At 49.2% G+C, this 19576-nt stretch overlaps 1 protein-coding gene across 2 annotated transcripts in view; it reads left to right on the forward strand.

Moving 5' to 3' along the window:
- MDGA2 (MAM domain containing glycosylphosphatidylinositol anchor 2) overlaps window positions 1-19576 on the forward strand; it is a 213676-nt gene that overhangs the window by 135470 nt on the left and 58630 nt on the right. For both annotated transcript variants that reach the window (XM_066552387.1, XM_066552388.1), the window contains one exon: window positions 10959-11252. In XM_066552387.1, the coding sequence (XP_066408484.1) occupies window positions 10959-11252 (294 nt within the window). The remainder of the gene's footprint in view (window positions 1-10958; window positions 11253-19576) is intronic.

Genomic DNA, 19576 nt, shown 5'->3' on the forward strand with positions numbered 1-19576 from the left:
TCAGTGTTAATCCCAAACCACTCTGGGATTCCCTGACCCTTGATCAGGGAATCAGAGAAACAGAGAAATTCTTGGTTTTATTTTCATCCGGTTTTTATTTTCTCCCCAATCCTTTTGAGGTGGATTGCTCACGGAGACAAATCCCACGTGCCCAGGCTGCCAGGGCCTGCTGTGTCACCCTTCCCCAAAAACAGGGATTTATTTTTTCTGCCTGTTGCTAATTCCAGCTACATTTGCCAGTGGAACAGACAGCACAGAGATAATTAAATACCTGTGAGGTTGTGACAACAAATGGCTGGGCTGGAAAGGGGAAACCCTGCCAAAAACCCTCCTGTGCAAAGGTCTGGGCTTTCTTCTCCCCCTGATTAGAGCGTGGAGAATCCCCCTAATTAGAGAAATTAGAGGGTCTAAATTAGGGGGAGCTGGAGTCACAAATGGGGTGGGGACAGAAATTCTTGGTGGGGCCTCATTGCTTTGGTCACTGTTCCTCAAATGTGATCAGGGGCTGAGTTGCTTTGATCAAACAACAGAAACCTGAGGAAGTTCCCTGTTGGATCATTTTTGGTCATGGAGCTTCTCCAGGGCTGGAGCTGCTCTGGATCCAGGCTGGGAGAGCTGGGAATGCTCCCCTGGAGAGGAGAAGGCTCCAGGGAGAGCTCAGAGCCCCTGGCAGGGCCTGCAGGGGCTCCAGGAGAGCTGGAGAGGGACTGGGGACAAGGGATGGAGGGACAGGAGCCAGGGAATGGCTCCCAGTGCCAGAGGGCAGGGATGGGTGGGAGATTGGGAACTGGGAATTCCTGGCTGGGCTGGGATTGCCAGAGCAGCTGTGGCTGCCCCTGGATCCCTGGCACTGCCCAAGGCCAGGCTGGACACTGGGGCACCCTGGGACAGGGGGAGGTGTCCCTGCCATGGCAGGGGTGGCACTGGGGGGGGATTTAGGGTCTCTTCCATCCCAAACCATTCCATGATTCCATGATTTTACTATCAGAAAAAAAACTGGGAGGATTCTTAGAGGAGAAGAGCCAACTTTGGAATGATGGATGAGCATTCCATGCAGGAATTTGTCACCAGGAGTTCCATGCAGACTTTGTCACCTGCCTGCCCAGGTGGAACAAACAGTGCTGGGTGTGCACTCATGCATCCAATAACTACTGAATTCCCTGGAATTCCTTGGGAATCCTTGGGAAAACTGATGGGATTTCCTGGAGACAACTATTAGTTGGCCATTCCTATCAGCCCGCCACAATCCCTGCAAGAAATGATGAATTCTGTCACTCCTTAAACTTCCTGTCCTGGGACGCTCCAGAAAATCAGGAAAGGGGGAAAAAATCATGGAATTTGAGCTCAGCCTTTTGCAGCATCCTAAGAGGAATTCTGCTCTTGGAATGACTTCATTACCCAGCCAAGTGGAAGCTGAAATAGTTGCAGTGCTTTGAAGGTCATTACTGATTCATCAAGATTCATTACTGCTCTGCTAATTAGGAACAGAAGGCCCAGGCACAAACACATTTCCCAAATGCCACGACTTGCAGGGTTTTATTAACATCCCTCTGGATGTCTGGGGTGGGGGGGAATTTCCTCTTCCTGATGTTTCTGCAGCTCCCCCTGAAGTGGGGCTGTCAAATCCTAAGGAAGGAGGAAATCCATGAATTCTCCAGGAGGCTGGGAAGGGACGTGTTGCTCTGGAATTGCCCTTGTTTAGCAGGAATATTTTTTTTTCCCTTGACATTTTCAGCAGGAAAAACCAGGGATTTATGTCCTGAGTATCTTACATAAATGGACCTGAAGTAATCCCCTCACTGCTCCCCCCATATCTCAATAAAATAGGTCAGTGAAGAGTGGGAATCGAGACTCAAACGTGGAATATCTGCCCTAGAAAAGCCCTGTCATCCACAAAACCCACCCTGGGCAAATGTTACTGAGAGCCAGGCTGGGTTTTTCGGGATATGTGGGATCATGCCATGGAAACCTGGAGGCAGAAGATGCTAAAAAAGCAACAAGATGTTAAAAAAGCAACGGAAACCTCAATAAAGTGGGTTTGTGGTAAGCAAAAAAAAAAGAGGCGGATTGGAGGGTGTCAGCCTGTGCAAGGGATTTTTTCTCTGCTTCAAATATTGGATTTAAGCAGGAAGAATCAGCTTTGGGATTGGGATGGTTTGCTCTATTCAGGACACTGTTTTTATTCCCAAAAATCAGCATTTATCCCTTCTGGCTCATTCCCTTTCCACCTTTTCCCTGGAGACATCATTGAGCAGGGAAGAGATTTGTTATTTTGGGGTATTTTCCTTTATTTTCTTGTTTTGCTGCCCTTAATTGCCACAGGAAGGTCTGGAGGAAGTGCTGATCCCTCTATTCCTATGGGACTCCTTCCTGTGGCTCATTCCCACCCCGTGTGGGCACAGCCAGATGTCCCACATGGAAAAACATCAGACAAGTTCCTACTCTTGGATGAGCCTGGGGATGTGCTGAGCTTGTACCACCTCAGGATGGGAACATCCTGGAGCAGGACATGGATTTTGGATGAGCACAGGGCGGCCTGGAGGCCTCCAGATCTCATGGAATCATGGAATCAGAAAATTATGGAATCATGAAATTATGAAATCACAGAATCACAGAATTATGGAATCATGGAATCATGGAGCTGTTTGGGTTGGAAGGGATCTTTGAGTTGGAAGGGCCACCTTCCGCTATCCCAGGTTGCTCCAACACTTCCAGGGATAAATCTGGCTTTCCAGAAATTCTGCTACATCCAGGCAGAGAAATTCCTGGAGAGCTGCTCCGTGTGAGGCTCTGCAACATGCAAAGGGCTTCCCTGTCAAGCTAATCAGCTCTCCATCAAATAATGAATTAATTAAAGCTCCAGGCTGCTGTTCCAGGACCTGCGGCCTTGATCCGGTGGTGCCACAGGACTCCTCTGGTCATCCTGTTCCTGCTTTGTTGAGGCATAAAAGAGACCTCGATTCCAGCTCCAAATGTTTATTGGAATCGCAGGCGTTGCCTAACGAGGATGCGGGGTTTGGGAGGTAATTAGTGGCTAATTAAGATACTTGTAAACCTTAAGCACCATCCAGAGCGGTCGTTGATGGCAGAGGCCTTTGGTTACTGCAGCAAATGGATGGGTTTGGTGAGCTGTTATCCTTGGGATTTATCTCGGGAAGGAGCAGGGAGCAGAAGGGACAGAAAAACGCTGTATTTTGTTACAAATCTCTGTCTTTTATAGTTCTGGTTTTGTGCCTAATGTGCAGAGCTTTTCTTGTTGATTCCATCTTTGGGAGCCCCTTCCTGTCCTTCTCACAATCCCTTGGGGAATCTGATTGCTCTGGGATAAATCCACCCTCCATGGATGGATTCCAGTAGGATTTCTGGGAGCTGGCAACTCCCTGTGTGGCAGAGTCCCTTTGTTCTTCTCCAGAGGGCTGTGGATGGACTCCTCACCCCGTGGCTCTCCTCATCCAGGGATGCTCCTCAGCAGGGCTCCTGCAAAAGCGCTGGAATTCATTTCCCTAATTTCCCGCTGGCTCTGCATGTTCTGGGTTTTAAATGTTCTTCTTTCCTCCGGCTGCAGAGCAAGGTGGTGGTTTAGGGCTTCAGTGCTGTGTTCCAAGCACTGATCTTGGAATTATTTCCCTGTCCGAGCAGGATTTTTGTCCAAAAATAAGGATCATCCCAACCCTCAGGATTGGAGCCTTTGTCCCAGGCCTCACCGTCACTTCAGGGCTAGAGGAAACAGCCTCGGAAGTGGTTTAAATTGGATCTTAGGGAAAATTCCTCCTCAGAAGGGATGGAAAAGGCTGTCCAGAGGGGTTCCCTTCCCTGGAAATGTGCAAAAAATGTGTGGATGTGGCCCTTGGGGCCATGGGTTGGAGGTGACCGTGGTGCTGGCTGATGGTTGGACTTGGTGATCTTGGAGGGCTTTTCCAATTTAAAGGATTCTGTGATTCCAGAAAATCCGTGGTGGATATAGTGTCCTCATGTGCAGTTAGGAGTGATTTGTGCCCCAGGAGACGTGGAATTTCCCCTTTGGAACTGGGACCTTGCCTGGGGGGACACAGGAGCTGGAATGATGGGAAGGGACCCGTGAAATCCAGCCAGGAATTCCTGACAGGCTGCTCCATTTCCCTTCCACACCAGGGCCTTGATGGACCCTCTTCCATGGGGATGAAAGGGTAAAGGAATTTATCCCAAGTTTTCTTGGCTTCAGCTGCTTTTCCAATCATTTTCCTGGATCAGCAAATCTCCCTCCCAGGCTCTTCTCTCACCTCTGGGTCCCTTCCAGCAGCAGCTCCTCGGTGTTCCCCAACATTCCTCCCAAAAATCCAGAGCAGCTGAGCAGTTCCAGCCTCTGTTTACAGACAGAAGCAGCATAATTATCCCTCAGGAATAATTATCCCTTGCTGCCCTTCCTGGCTGGAATGATCTTGCTCAAATCTATTTTGTGCCCCGGCTCAGCCCTGTCTTTACTCCAGCGTCACGTCAGGGCATGAATCATGAGCTGGGCCCAAACTGCAGCTCTCAGGCTCAGGATGATTAATCCTGGCCACTCAGCCCTTCAAATTCATAAATATTGCACAAGCAGGACACACAAATAACTTTGTTCTCCCTTCCAGCCGGCACAGTGTGGATTCCTCAATATTCCTGAGCCAGGCTGGGCTTGAATTCCTTGGATAATGTGAATTCCAACAGCTCCTTGGGGAGATTCTCTCTGGGTGATCCCCAGATTTGGATGATTTCATGATGTGCTGCTCAAACACTCCTTTGCTGTGCTTGATCCTAATTATCAGGATGAATCCATGTGGAGCAGCCTGGCCACATTATCCCAGGATTTTTCCCTGTCGCTGACAGGGATCGCTCCAAGGAAATGTTTTCCTGAAGGCTCCCAAGGACACAGAAGTGACAGCAACCCCCAGAATCCCCCGGGAAGAGCTCAGGAGTTGTGAGGCCACCACTTGTGGGGGCTCCTTGTCCCCCTCTGATTGTCCTGGAATCACGGAAATAATGGAATTCTTTTTAGAGCCTGTCCAGCCTCCGTGGGCAGGGAGGTTTTAATGGGATCAGAGCGCCTCTGAAGGATTTCTCTGTCTGCAGCTTCTTGCCTCTGCCAACGGCTGCCTGGCATTTAATTAATCTGTCTGATCCGTTAATTAAGCTGGAATTTGATCCATCAGGACTTCAGAGAGCTCGAGTAGAACTAACAACACCCAGAATACACAAGGAATAAACATATTAGGCTCAGCAATTTTGTGGGTTTTTTTCGGTTTTTTTGGGTTTTTTTCTCAGAAATAGCTGTCTTGTCCTGTCCCCGTTCTCCTCTAGACCATGCTGGATCATGGATCCTCTGGAATTACACTGGAACTGCCACAGGAGAGCAGCTGGAAGAGTTCCTGTCTGGTTTTACTCTCTCCAGCAGCAGGAATGTCTGTCTGGGGAGCAGAACAAAGAATCAGAGGTCACTGCCACCTCACCTCGTGCTGGATCAGCAGCCCAGGGAGGCTGAGTTGTCTCAGATATTTTATTTAAAACCAGAATTGGACAGAGATCAGCAGAACCTGCTCACCACGGGCCACTGCCCACTCACAGGGTGACAATGGGGCTTTAAATCCGTGCTACCAAAGTGTCACCAAGGCTGTTTGTTCTGCAGGTGTCACCAAGGCTGTTTGTTCTGCAGGTGTCACCAAAGTCTTTTGTTCTCCAGGTGTCACCAAAGCTTTTTGTCCTCCGAGTGTCACCAAAATCTTTTGTTCTCCAGGTGTCACCAAAGCTTTTTGTCCTCTGTCACCAAAGCCTTTTGTTCTCCAGGTGTCACTTTTCCAAGTGTCACCAAAGCTTTTTGTTCTCCAGGTGTCACCCTCCACTTCAGGAAACTGCTGAGAGTGTGATTTTGTTTTAAATAGAGCCCCTCGGTGCAGCAATAAGGGAACATTTGTTGTTTCCAGTTAGGCTCAGGAAAAAGCATGGGTTTGTCCTTTTCCAGCCCGGGCAGTGGACTGCAGGAATGAGGGAACATTTCTTGTTTCCGTCCAAGATTTGGGTACCTTTTCATTCTGCAAAGCAGGGGCAGAGCTGCCCTTTCCTTGGAGCAGTCCCCGGAACTGGGGGCTGCTCGGGAAGAGGCTGAGCCCTCCAGGGCTCTCCTTGTGCCACAGCAGCACCTGCTGGGAGACAGCAGCTGGCACAGCTGGGGACAGCCTGGGGACAGCCTGGTGGCACCTGCCTGGCACCCCTCCCTGCCCATCCCACTGGCAGCACCTTGGCTGGCCCATCCTTGGTTCACTCCTGCTCCTTTCCTCAGGGATTTGAGCCCCCGGAGCCACCTTTGCCTGCTCATCCTTGCAAGAGGGGTGGAAAGAGAAGAAATGGCCTCAAGTTGTGCCAGGAGGGGTTTAGTTGGGATATCAGGGAGAATTCCTGCTTGGAAAGGGTTTACTTGGGATATCAGGGAGAATTCCAGCTTGGAAAGGGTTTAGTTGGGATTTCAGGGAGAATTCCTGCTTGGAAAGGGTTTAGTTGGGATATCAGGGAGAATTCCTGCTTGGAAAGGGTTCTTCAGCTCAGGGCAGGGGGGGAGTCCCCATCCCTGGAGGGATTTAAAATCCCTCTGGATGTGGCACTTGGGGCAGTGGTGGCCATGGAACTGTTGGACTCAATGGTCTCAGAGGCTTTTCCAACCTGAACAATTCCATGATTCCCTGTTCTTAACCTTGCTCACCCAGACTCACCATTCCCTGCTCTGGGGTCTCCTGAAACCTTTGGGGGAAAAGAAAAATCCAGTTTTTATTTTCTCCCCAATCCTTTTGAGGTGGATTGCTCACGGAGACAAATCCCACATGCCCAGGCTGCCAGGGCCTGCTGTGTCACCCTTCCCCAAAACCAGGGATTTATTTTTTCTGCCTGTTGCTAATTCCAGCTACATTTGCCAGTGGAACAGACAGCTCAGAGATAATTAAATACCTGTGAGATTGTGACAACAAATGGCTGGGCTGGAAAGGGGAAACCCTGCCAAAAACCCTCCTGTGCAAAGGTCTGGGCTTTCTTCTCCCCCTGATTAGAGCGTGGAGAATCCCCCTAATCAGAGAAATTAGAGGGTCTAAATTAGGGGGAGCTGGAGCCATAAATGGGGTGGAGACAGAGAAATTCTTGGTGGGACCTCCTTGTTACTCAAAAGTGGACCCAGAGGCGCAGCTAGGCTTTGGATTGATGGCATTGCCCCTGGAATTTTTCATCTTTGAGCAAAAATTTGGGGCCTTTTCTCCCTATAATTAGAGAGTGGAGAATCCCCCTAATTAGAGGGTCTGAATTTGGGGGAGCTGGGGCCATAAATGAGGCGGGGACCAAACAATTCTTGGCAGGACCTCATTGTTTTGGTCACTGTTCCTCAAATGTGACCCAGAGGTGCAGCCAGGCTTTGGATTTATGGCAATGCCCCTGGAATTCTTCATCTTTGAGCAAAGATTTGGGGCTTTTTCTCCCTATAATTAGAGAGGTCTGAATTTGGGGGAGCTGGAGCCATAAATGAGGTGGGGACAGAGAAATTCTCGGTGGGACCTCGTTGTTGCTCAAATGTGACCCAGAGGTGCAGCCAGGCTTTGGATTGATGGCATTGCCCCTGGAATTCCTCATCCTAATGGATGGCCTTGTCTCTCCTGTCCCCTCTGCTGCTTCCAGGAACAGCAGGAATAAATCCTGGGAACCATAACGAGCTCTCAGCTGCCTCACAGTGACAGGCACTGCAAAATGCCACGGGAGACGAGGAGTCAGGGATTGGAGGGGATCTTTCCATCTGGGACACTGACAGAGCCTTCCTTATCAGCTGTCACCACCCTCGTGGTGGAGCTCCTTATCTGCGAGGTGCAGCTTTTTTTTTGCTGTGCTGTTATCTCTGCTTTTTCAGGAAAAACTGGTGGGAAAAGAGGGGGAACGATTGCACTTGCACAGGGGATTTTCGTCATGGATCTGCTTTTTTCCCCCCTCCAAACAAGGATGTGCTCCTTGTTTTTTCCCCAAGTTTCCTGCCTTGTCCCAGCTGGAATGGCTGATTCCCAGGCTGGGATTGGATAGCTCAGACTGGGATTGGCAAATTCCTAGGTTGGGATTGGATAGCTCAGTCTGGGATTGGATTCTCAGGTTGGGATTGGATAGCGCAGACTGGGATTGCATTCCCAGACTGGGATTGGATTCCCAGGCTGGGATTGGATTCTGGTGTTGGGACTGGATAACTCAGGCTGGGATTGAATAGCTCAACAGGGATTGGATAGCTCAGACTGGGATTGGATTCCCAGGCTGGGATTGGATAACTCAGTCTGGGATTGGGTTACCAAACTGGGACTGGATAGCTCAGACTGGGATTGCATTCCCAGGCTGGGATTGGAAAACTCAGACTGGGATTGGTTGATTCCTAGGTTGGGATTGGATAGCTCAGGCTGGGATTGAATTTCCAGACTGGGATTGGATAACTCAGACTGGGATTGGTTGATTCCTAGGTTGGGATTGGATAGCTCAGACTGGGATTGGATAGCTCAGATTGGGATTGCATTCCCAGGCTAGGATTGGATAGTTCAGACTGGGATTGCATTCCCAGGCTGGGATTTGATAGTTCAGACTGGGATTGGATTCCCAGGCTGGGATTGGATAACTCAGCCTGGGATTGAATAGCTCAGACTGGGATTGGATTCCAAGGCTGAGATTGGATTTCCAGGTTTGGACTGGATAGCTCAGACTGGGATTGGATAGCTCAGACTGGGATTGCATTCCCAGGCTGGGATTGGATAATTTTTTGCTCACCCTTTGCTCTCACACAGCCTGGAATCCCTGGAAATGTTGGGATCTGGAAGGGGCTGCCAGCACCACGTGTCCAGCGATAGCTCCACAGGGACAATTCCCAGAGGGAGAATTCCCATCCTGGCCCCAGCTGGGGCTGCAGCAGAGCTGGGTGGGCTGGCCCGGGGCTTTTCCCTTGGGATATTGGGATCACAGGGACCTCGGAGATCTCATCCCAGTGACCCCTCAGCTCTGGAGGGCAGCGAATCCCTGAGCCAGGGCAGGCTGTGATTCCCAGGGAAGCCTGAGGAGCCTCCAGCATCCATCCAGCTGGGAAAGGCCTGGATCCCACCAGTCCCAGCCAGGAGCAGATCCACTGCACAGGCTGGGAAAGGACAAATCCAGGATTTTTCCTGATCCACAAAGGCCTCTGTCACATTTGCCCTCAGCTGAGGAGCCACAAGCCAGGTGAGCTGGAAAATCCTGGCTGCAGGCAGGCACCTTTCCCTATAAACTGTATTTTCCTCCTTGGAACGGCACCTTTCTCCCACTTTGGTCCATGATTTCACAGTGCTCCAGCCCCCCCTGGGAATTTTCCTGTGCTAAGAACCTGCTGTGGCACAAAACCACATAACTGAGAATTAATAATGTTTTATTCATATTGGAAATGTTTTATTAAGCAGTTGTTGTTTATTTATTTTTAATTTTTCCTGATTTTTTTTTAAGTATAAAATAATTTTCCCTTCCCTTCCCTGTGGAAAAAGCTCTTCCCATGTCTGCCTGTCCCACCTGACAGGAGGTATTAAAGCCTTCAAAACAGCTGAAAGCAGCACTTGGGTTCCCGTGAAAGGCCCAGATTTCAACTCTGATTCCTACCAGGCTTGTCAGGGCTGGAGACAGGGAGCAGATCCCAGGGGAAAGCTGGAATTGCTTCTCACTGGGACGAGTTTGTTGTTTCTGTCCCTTGGGGGTTGAAAACTGCTTTGGGAATATTTTTCCTGCAGACAGGAGGGAGGCGCAGGCTGGGTTTTGTCAGGCCTGGCATTCCAGGAAAGGAGCTGAGGGAAGGACTGGGAGGAGAGGAAAAGCTCCTGGAGGGGCTGTGTTCCCACAGGGAATGTCTGTCCTTGCTGCAGGACAGGAGATCCATCAGGAAAGATGAGTTTTCAGGAGGTGCCAAAGGAAAAGGAGGGTGGGCAGTGTTTAAATCAGGATTTTCCATCTCTCCACCCGCACCACAGCATTCCAAGCATTTTCCAAACAAGGCTGGGACACCTCCCACTGTCCCAGGCTGCTCCAAGCCCCAATGTCCAGCCTGGCCTTGGGCACTGCCAGGGATCCAGGGGCAGCCACAGCTGCTCTGGCAATTCCAGCCCAGCCAGGAATTCCCAATTCCCAATCTCCCACCCATCCCTGCCCTCTGGCACTGGGAGCCATTCCCTGGCTCCTGTCCCTCCAGCCCTTGTCCCCAGTCCCTCTCCAGCTCTCCTGGAGCCCCTTCAGGCCCTGCCAGGGGCTCTGAGCTCTCCCTGGAGCCTTCTCCTCTCCAGGGGAGCATTCCCAGCTCTCCCAGCCTGGCTCCAGAGCAGCTCCAGCCCTTGGAGGAGCTCCATGGGTTTCTCTGGATTTGCTCCCACACATCCACATCCTTGGTGTCCTTGGCCATCACCTGCTCACTGTGAGGTGATCCTGCTCCATGGGGCTGCTGGCAATAATTCCAGTGTCCCTTTGGAATTGTTAATGCCAGTCCCCATGGAATAAACACCACTTGGATGAACGTCCTGTGACAGACCCCAGCAGCATTTTGGAGTCAGGCCTCCAATTCTGAGGTGATTTCTCAGTTGCCACAACCCTTCCTCATCCACAGCCATTTATCCACGGGCTGGATTAAAAAATCAGCAGCCAGGCTGCTCTAAACAAACAGGATTTAGTGCCAAATGATCCTTTAAAGGAAAGCAGAAGTGGCAGTGGGGGAGTGAGCGATGGTGGGAGGGCACTGGGAGCACTGGGAGGGCACGGGTGTCACAGCAGGGCGGGGAAATCTCCTCTGAGGCTCTCCAGGCTGCTGAGAAATAAATGTGGGAGCTTCCAAAGAGCACAACCCTCACGTTGCTGGGGATAAATCCCCTTTCCCATGGATGATCCTGAGCAGGAAATCCATGCCTGGTGCCTGATTGCTGACCCCTCTCCTCTGCCCTTCCCAGTGCCCCCCAACCTGACGGTACCTCAGGAGAAGTCCCCGCTGGTGACGCGGGAAGGGGACACCATCGAGCTGCAGTGCCAGGTGACAGGGAAGCCCAAACCCATCATCCTGTGGTCACGGGCTGACAAGGAGGTGGCCATGCCCGACGGGGCCCTGCAGACCGAGAGCTACGACGGGATCCTGCGGATCGTCAACGTTTCCCGGGAAATGAGCGGGACCTACCGGTGCCAGACCAGCCAGTACAACGGGTTCAATGTCAAACCCAGGGAGGCCTTGGTGCAGCTCATCGTGCAGTGTGAGTAAAGCCTCGGTTTCCCTCGTTTTTCTCTTTGTTGTGCTGAGAAAAAGCTGATTTATTCCTCACCTAAACAAACAGCGGCAAGAGTCTTATGGCTGTTACATATTTGATGTGGGGTTGTTTGTCTCTGTAGTTCCCTGAATCCATGAATTCCATGTAAATGTGGAAGTAAAAATGACATAGGAGTCTCATTTCTGGTAAAAAAAAAAGACAAAACAAAACCAGAAAAAAAAAACCAAAACAAAAAAACCCCAACCAAGTGTGAGGCAATCATTATTTTCCCCACAGCTTTGAATTCCTTGACACACGAACAAGCAGATGAGATGGGAGCACATATTTCTCTAAATGCTGAGCTGATCCTGAGCTCATTTGTTGCTGCTGTGTAAAACAAGGAGGGGAAAAGGAGGGCAAGAGCTGTTCCCTGGGAGCTGATCCGCATCCAGATCCAGCCTGCTCTGCTCTGCCAGCCAGCCTCGGGAATGGGGAGGGAAAAGGGGGGGAATCAGTTATTTTTTATTTTGGAAACGTGCGGTGTTTGTTGTCAGAGCACAGAAAGCCTGGTTTGGGGTGGCTTCTGGGGAATAACGGGGGGGATAATGAGCCATTCTTTGGGCTGAGTGACTTCCCTGCCTCTGCTGCTCTGTCAGGACTTAATTTGGGTGGTTTATGAAGTGCAGCCCTCATTTATTCCACTTTCAGACGCCCCAATCTTCTGTCACTTGGCTTTTTAGCAGCGCTCTGTGCTCAGCACAAGTGACCTCTTTTGGGGCCTCCAGGGAAGAGCTGCTCCTCACACGTCCTCAGTGCTGATAAGCAAGTGGTTTGTTTTCCCTGGCTCTGCTTTGTAACAGATTATGGATGCATTGATTACATGGCTGGGATCTGCAGGACTCCCACCCCAGCTTCTTCCTGCTGCTCCAGCTTTAAATCCCAAAGTCGAGGCTGAAGGGAGGATGGAATCTTCTCCCCCGTGGGTTTCTCTCAGTTGTGGGGTCGAGGTTAGGAGCTGGTTCATCCCGGTGGAGCTTGAGAGTGAGGGATCTGTGCCTCCTGTCCTTGGCTCAATCATTTTTTCCTGGAGCAAAGGAGGCTCAGGGGCCCTTGTGGCTCTGCACAGCTCCTGCCAGGAGGGCACAGCCGGGGGGGTCGGGCTCTGCTCCAGGGAACAGGGACAGGAGCAGAGGGAACGGCCTCAGGCTGGGCCAGGGCAGCTCAGGCTGGGCACAGCAGGAATTTCCCCATGGAAAGGGGGCTCAGGAACTGCCCAGGGAGGGTTGCAGTGCCCATCCCTGCAGGTGTCCCCTGGAGGTGGCACTGAGAGCTCTGGGCTGGGGACAAGGTGGGCATTGGGCACAGCTGGGACTTGGTGATCTTGGAGCTCATTCCCAACCTCAATGATCCCAGGATTCCGTGAATCTGGAATGAGAACCACCACAGAAACAGTCGAGTGTTGATCCTTCTAAATAAGGAGGGGGGAAGTAGATTCTTTCCCCTTTTTCTGGCATGAATTTGCTGTGAAAAGTAGAAAATAATTTGTGGCTGAGGAATTCCAACAGCTTCCCAATTCCTCAGGACCTGAGGCAGTTCCTGGTGGATCCCATGGGATGACTGCTGACTCTCAGATTCTGGGGATGCATTGCTGGGGTTGTTGTCATTTCCCCACCTTTTCCTGCTGTCAAACCACTTCTTCTGATGAATTTTTGTTCTGCTTGAGATGCAGAATTTTCCTAATTCTGAGAGAAGAGGCACAACCTGAAAATGCTTCCAAGAAGTAGGAGTTCAACAGGTATTTCCAGGCGTTTTCCCTTTCATCTCTCCGTGTTTAGAATTCTGCTCCCTTTGTTCACATCCTGGCAAGTGACAAATTGGAGATGAATGGAGAAAAATTATGGAAAGCTTTGATTATTTTTCCTGTGGGAGGAAAGTTTTTGTTCCCATCGACTTGAGCAACGTTTCTGTACCGACGGTGGCATTTAACCAATTGTCATAAAAAACAGTTCTTTTCAGAATTTGGGAATATTTATCCTGGATGCTTCCAGCAGTGATGAGCGGGGAAAGATTTTTAATGGAAGACTTTAATTAGAGAGTAACTCATGGATTTCACTGTGGATGTGGTGAGTGAGAACATTCCCATTCTTGGGAAGGTTCTCCTTGTGACAGCAGGACCTTGTCTCATTAGAACGGGGTTAATTAATCTATTTGCATGGAATTATGGAATGTCCTGAGTGGGAAGGGACCCAAAAGGATCACAAATCCAACCCCTGGCCCTGCAAAGGCACCCCAACAATCCCACCCTCTGCAGCCTTGGGAATGTGCTCATTCCCTGGGAATCTGTTCCACAGGGCAAATCCTTCTGTGGAATTACTGTTCCACCTCACATCTGCTGGGTCAAGCTAAAGAAAAATGAAAAGGAAATTAAAATGTAAAGGATTTTTTTTTTTAATTTGACCCCCTCATCTAATGAGTTTTTTGTTTTCCTCACTTCTCTTTTCTGCTGCCATCCCTTTATCCCATCTCAGTGATGTCAGGATCCCAGCCTGGGAGTTCTCCAGGAAAATTATGGATTTTTGGTCTCGCTCACAGTTTGTCCTTGAGCTGTGGTTTAAGATTTTTTTGTGTGTGTGCGTTTGCCTTAAATCCTAAAACTTTTGTAGGAAAATGAAAATCCTGGAGTCACAGAATGGTTTGGGTTGGAAGGGAATTTCAAACCCATCCCATTCCAACCCCCTCCATGGGCAGGGACACCTCCCACTGTCCCAGATTGCTCCAAGATGAGATTTCCCATCATGGGTTGGATGGGAGATTGGGAATTGGGAATTCCTGGCTGGGCTGGAATTGCCAGAGCAGCTGTGGCTGCCCCTGGGTCCCTGGCAGTGCCCAAGGCCAGGCTGGACACTGGGGCACCCTGGGACAGTGGGAGGTGTCCCTGCCATGGCAGGGGTGGCTCTGGGTGGGATTGAAGGCCCCTTTCCAACCCAAACCACTCTGGGATTCCATTTTATGATCTTCCAGCCACAATTGTGGATAAATGAATTTTTAAGGAATAAATCAAACTCTGCTGGTGACAGAGGACAGGGACAATTTGCCAGCCCCACTTCTCCAGCTGCAGGGGAGGCTGGGGACATGAAAGTGCCACCAGGTGCCACCTTGGGCAGCATTTCCATCATGTCCCTTCCCAAGTGATCAGAGCAGTGAGGACGGGATCGTTCTCCCCAGCTCCCTTTTCCTTCTGCACTCCATAAAATCCTATTTAGAGCCCAAACCCATTCCCAAACTCACCCATCTCCAAACCCTTGGAAAGGCTCTTAAAACGTCCAAGGTACTTCATGGAAGCCTGGCCGGCAGAGCTTTGCTGGCCACATTGGGGTGCTCCAGAATTTCCTGTTCTGTTGGAGCTCAGCTTTATTTGTGTCGCTCTTCCTTGGTAATAAATCCCAAATGTTTCTGGAAAAGGGGCTCATCCTGCAGGGATTAGATTGGGAATGGAACAGAGCTAATTCAGGAGAAAGATGAGGGTGAATGATGATCTCAGGTGGAGGAGCAGAAATGCATTATTCCCGTTTTCCATCAGCTGGAGAATCCAGCCCTGAGTCCTCTTTCCTTGATTTTTGATTTCTTTGCAGCTGGGAATGGGAGAAGGAATTTTTCTGCCTTGGAAAGGCAGTTTGGCAGCTCAGGAATGTGCTGGGTCTACTCTGGAAATATCTGCCTGATGAAATATTTATATGCAAATATTGTATTAATAATGAAATAAAAATTGTTGTGAGAGAAGGAAGCGTTCCCCATCCCAAATGGGACTGGGATTAGTGAGCTAAAAACTCTTGGAATTTTAGGAAAGTCGTTAGGAGAAGATGTTTGAACAGGTAGGGTGGCCAATCCCTGTGGGAATTTACCAGCTTCATGGAATTGTCTTTTGAATGCAGATCAGGAGTGTGGTAAAACTCCCAGAGAGCGAAATCTTCCAGATTATAAAATTTTAATTATGAAAACTCATTAAAAAGGGATAACCAAGGAATCTGAGAAATCAAGTGGGGCAAATATCTGGATTTTTAAACAAATCTCTAATAAATCTATGCTTAGGCAGGCTGGAATGATGAAGGAAAGCAGAATTTGCATTTAATATTAATATTATTTACATCTTTTTTTTCCTCCGTCTTATGATTGAAGATTTGAGTGGGAAAAGCTGATTAATATTCAGGACAAATATTACATAACCCAATCCATTCCCAGGCTGGTGCATTTATCACTTTCTGAATGAATTCTTTCTCTGGAGATAAAAGTTGGGTTTGATTTGGGCTGTTTGTGGTGGGAGAAAGGACAGCCCAAAAACAAGTTTAAAACAGGGTTTGTTTTTTTTTAATTCTGAGACATTTTCCCCTTCTCTTCCAATGATGTAATGACGTTAACAACTTGAAAATATCAAAATAATGCTGCTCCCATTGCTGCCATAATTTTGATTTGGTTTCCAAAGTGTTTTTTTCCACCCTGCTGGTTGTATCTGAGGAATTCCACATTCCTGCCCAAAAGGATTTTCCCAGGATATGGCAGAGGTTGATGCTGCTAAGCTGAGCTTAAAGCTTGGACCTTCCTGTGGGGATATTTATTGTTACATTTATTTTATATATAAATACAGAGAGATTGAGGCACCCCAGGTGGGTAATTCCCATGTTGTGATTTTTAACCTATGGATCATTCCCTGCTCCTTAATTCCTAGGCCACCAACTTCCCAGAAAAATGTAAAACAGCAAAATCTATTCTCTAAAACCCTCATCTGATTGAGGCTGATTTCAGAATAACCCAGAGGCAAGGATGGCTTTGGGTGTAATTCATCCACATGGAGCAAGGCAGGGAAAAAAATAGGGAAATCACAGATGGCTGGACCAGGAAAGAGAAATCCCAGGAGCTTTTTGACATTTAGCAAGGTCAAGAGCAGCATGAGTTTGGTGACCCAGGGAGGTGATGAATATGCAAACCCTGGTGCCATGGAAAATTTAGATGAGAACCAAATAATTTGAATTTTTTCATATTTTTTTACTAAAATGATTATCTAGGACGGGCCTTCCTGTCAGAAATTGCAAAAAAACCCAGAGCAATCCAGAACCTGGATAAACAGAGATGTTCCTGAGGGAGGCAAAATGGAATTATTTCTATTGGGGTTTTTTGGGAATTGGTCTTGGAGAGGATAATCCTGCGCTGTCTGAGGGCAGGAGCAAAGAGTCTTCCAAACAAAACTGGTTTTGGAAGAAGGAAAAATGAGTGGGAAGAGGTGTAAATATTCCATATCCATATTTAAAACAGGAAGGATCAGAGCTTTGGCTGCTCCAAACCCCATCCAACCTTGAACACTTCCAGGGATGGAGCAGCCATAGCTGCTTCTTCTATTCCCAATTCATAGCAGGTCAAGAGGTTGGATTTGAAGGGGAAATGGGAATTCCAGCCCAAAAGGGTTAAGGAAAACCTGTGAGATTATTCCCTAAACCTTGTGGAATTCCAGGATATCCATCCCCACAGTTATTGTGGGAAGAAGGTGAGCAGCAGGATGAGAGGGAATGCTGTGGGTGGAATATAAAGGAGTCACCAAAAACCAAGGAAAACTCAACACCAGCCAGGGAAAGGTAAATTGGAATAATTAACTTGTCCGTGTAGTTAATTTTTAACAGCAGAAGATGCTGAGTAAATAGAATTCCTTTGTTGTCCTGTAATGCTTAGGAGATTAATTCCCATAATTACACAAAATATGGATTTTGACAGAACTCTGCTTGCAAAGTGCTGCATTAAAAATTAAGATTATTTGGACTGACACAGGACGCAAATAAGGCTGTCCATGGATGCTGCTGGAATTCATCCCAGCTGATTTTTTAGCTCCATAAATCCCTCTCCTCCTGTCTCACTTTCCAATATTCAACTTTGTACCTGTAATTGCCTCATAAAACAGAGTTTGGAAGGCAGTGCACAGATTTAAAGACAAGCTGCTGCTTTCCCCGTGCTCCCTCCCAAATCCTTTGGATTTTATTCCCAGTTCCAGCGTTATTATTCAGGCCTGTCTGCAGCTGTTAATAGGGAGGTTTGCAAATCATTTTGCCCATGGAGCTGGGACCGGTGTCAGCAGGAAGATTCCTTCCAGCAGGAATGAAATTAGAGCTCTTTGTGTCCCACAAAATCAGGTTTTCCAGCGGAGATGGGCCAGAGGATGTTGGATTCAGTATTCAGTATCCAGGAGGTCCCGGATGCAGGGAATGCCGGGAGGGTCTGTGGGAATTTTGGAGAGATTTCCTTTGGTTCTCACCAGGCTTTGAGGAACCACATCAGGAGTGAAATCACTGAAGGCAAGAGGAGTCTTGAGTGGAATCACTGAGGTTGGAAAATCCCTTTGGGATCATCAAATCCAACTGTTCCCAGCACTTCCAAGGCCACCACTGACCCCTGTCCCCAGGTGCCACAGGGCCTGGAAATCCCTCCAACCCTCCCTGGGCAGTTCCTGAGCCCCCTTTCCATGGGGAAATTCCTGCTGTGCCCACCCTGAGCTGCCCTGGCCCAGCCTGAGGCCGTTCCCTCTGCTCCTGTCCCTGTTCCCTGGGGCAGAGCCCGACCCCCCGGCTGTGCCCTCCTGGCAGGAGCTGTGCAGAGCCACAAGGGCCCCTGAGCCTCCTTTGCTCCAGGCTGAGCCCCTGCCCAGCTCCCTCAGGGATTCTGCAGCCCCTGCCCAGCTCCCTCAGGGATTCTGCAGCCCCTGCCCAGCTCCCTCAGGGATTCTGCAGCCCCTGCCCGGCTCCCTCAGGGATTCTGCAGCCCCTGCCCAGCTCCCTCAGGGATTCTCCAGCCCCTGCCCAGCTCCCTCAGGGATTCTCCAGCCCCTGCCCAGCTCTGTTCCCTTCCCTGGACACTCTCCAGCCCTACCAGGTCTTCCCACAATCTCCCCCAGGACAGGACGTGCCCCAGCACAGGGGGGGTGAAGCAGATGAAGGTTCTGATTTTGTGTCCTTGGCTTGGTAGGACATGGATCTCCCCCCTGGGTGTTGTCCAGCTCCTCCACCTGCCTGGGGGAGCTTCCATGGACCATCATTCCCTTGGGAATGACTCCAGTCATTATCCATCATCCATGGAATTGCTGGTGTCACCACAAGTCCTCTCTGTGGAGACCACACTCATCTCCCAGGGAGGGTCTCCATGAGCAGCTTCCCTGCTGGAAATTCCTGATAGGAAATTCCTCGTGACAGGATTTCTCACACTTTCCTTGCATTCAGAAGCTCTCCACAGAATGAGGGGAACTTTCACCCCTTCCATTTATTACTGGTTTGGCAAACAAAAGCAGGGTCGTTCTAATTCTTTTTAGAGGAATTGTTATCTCCAGGTAGTTCTGAGCCTTGATAATAAATTCAAACCATTTAAAATTGATACATATCCCTCACAATCGACCCATACTCCTCACAATTGATCCATATCCCTCACAACTGATACAAATTCCTCATTTTCCAGGCTCCATTGCAGTTCCAGTGCCCATTAATAGATATTTTTATCATAAAGCCACTTTTCTCCCTGCTCTCATTGACTGTTTCCCTCCAGATGGGGCAGTTTATTCGGATTTATTCCATCATTCCAATGGATTATTGGCACATTTTATTCTCTATCAAGGAACAGACTGATCCTATCCTCATCTTCTAATCTGTGGCAGGGCTGGCTTGCAGAGAGGGACAGAGACACAAAGAAATCCCATTCCTGGATGGGAATTCCCACTCCTGGTTAGGATGACAGGACTTGGGACTGATTTTTCCAACAAAGGATGGTGATTTTTCCTTTTAGGAAGGTCCTAGCTTGCACTGGAGAGGCTGCAGGTTCACACTCTGCTGTAATTTGTTTTATCAGGATAATTATGATTTGTCTGGGCAATGTAAAATCATTCCAAGAAGCTTCATGGAGCCTGGTAATTTCTGGAATGATCCATTGGATGTTGGGTTTGGTACCTTCAAGATATTGGGAGCCACAAAGGAGAAGCAGCAACAGCTCTACATCACCTCTATGGAAATAATCTTGGAATATCCTGAGCTGGAAGGGATCCCAAGGATCCTCCAGTGCAGCTCCTGGCCCTGCCCAGACACCCCAACAATCCCACCCTGACCCTCAGAGCTCCTGGAGCTCTGGCAGCCTTGGGAATGTGCCCATTCCCTGAGGATCCTGTTCCTGCTGGGTTTCGTTGTCCTTTGCAAGCTGAAATCCCTGACTTGGAGCCTGGAAGACCAAATATGAACCCATGGAGTGGCTGAGGTTGGAAAGGTCTTCGAGCCCAGCACTGCCAAGGCTTCCACATCTCTGTTGGAATTGGA

The sequence above is a fragment of the Molothrus aeneus genome, chromosome 6, assembly GCF_037042795.1.
Source record: "Molothrus aeneus isolate 106 chromosome 6, BPBGC_Maene_1.0, whole genome shotgun sequence".
Lineage (NCBI taxonomy): Eukaryota > Metazoa > Chordata > Aves > Passeriformes > Icteridae > Molothrus > Molothrus aeneus.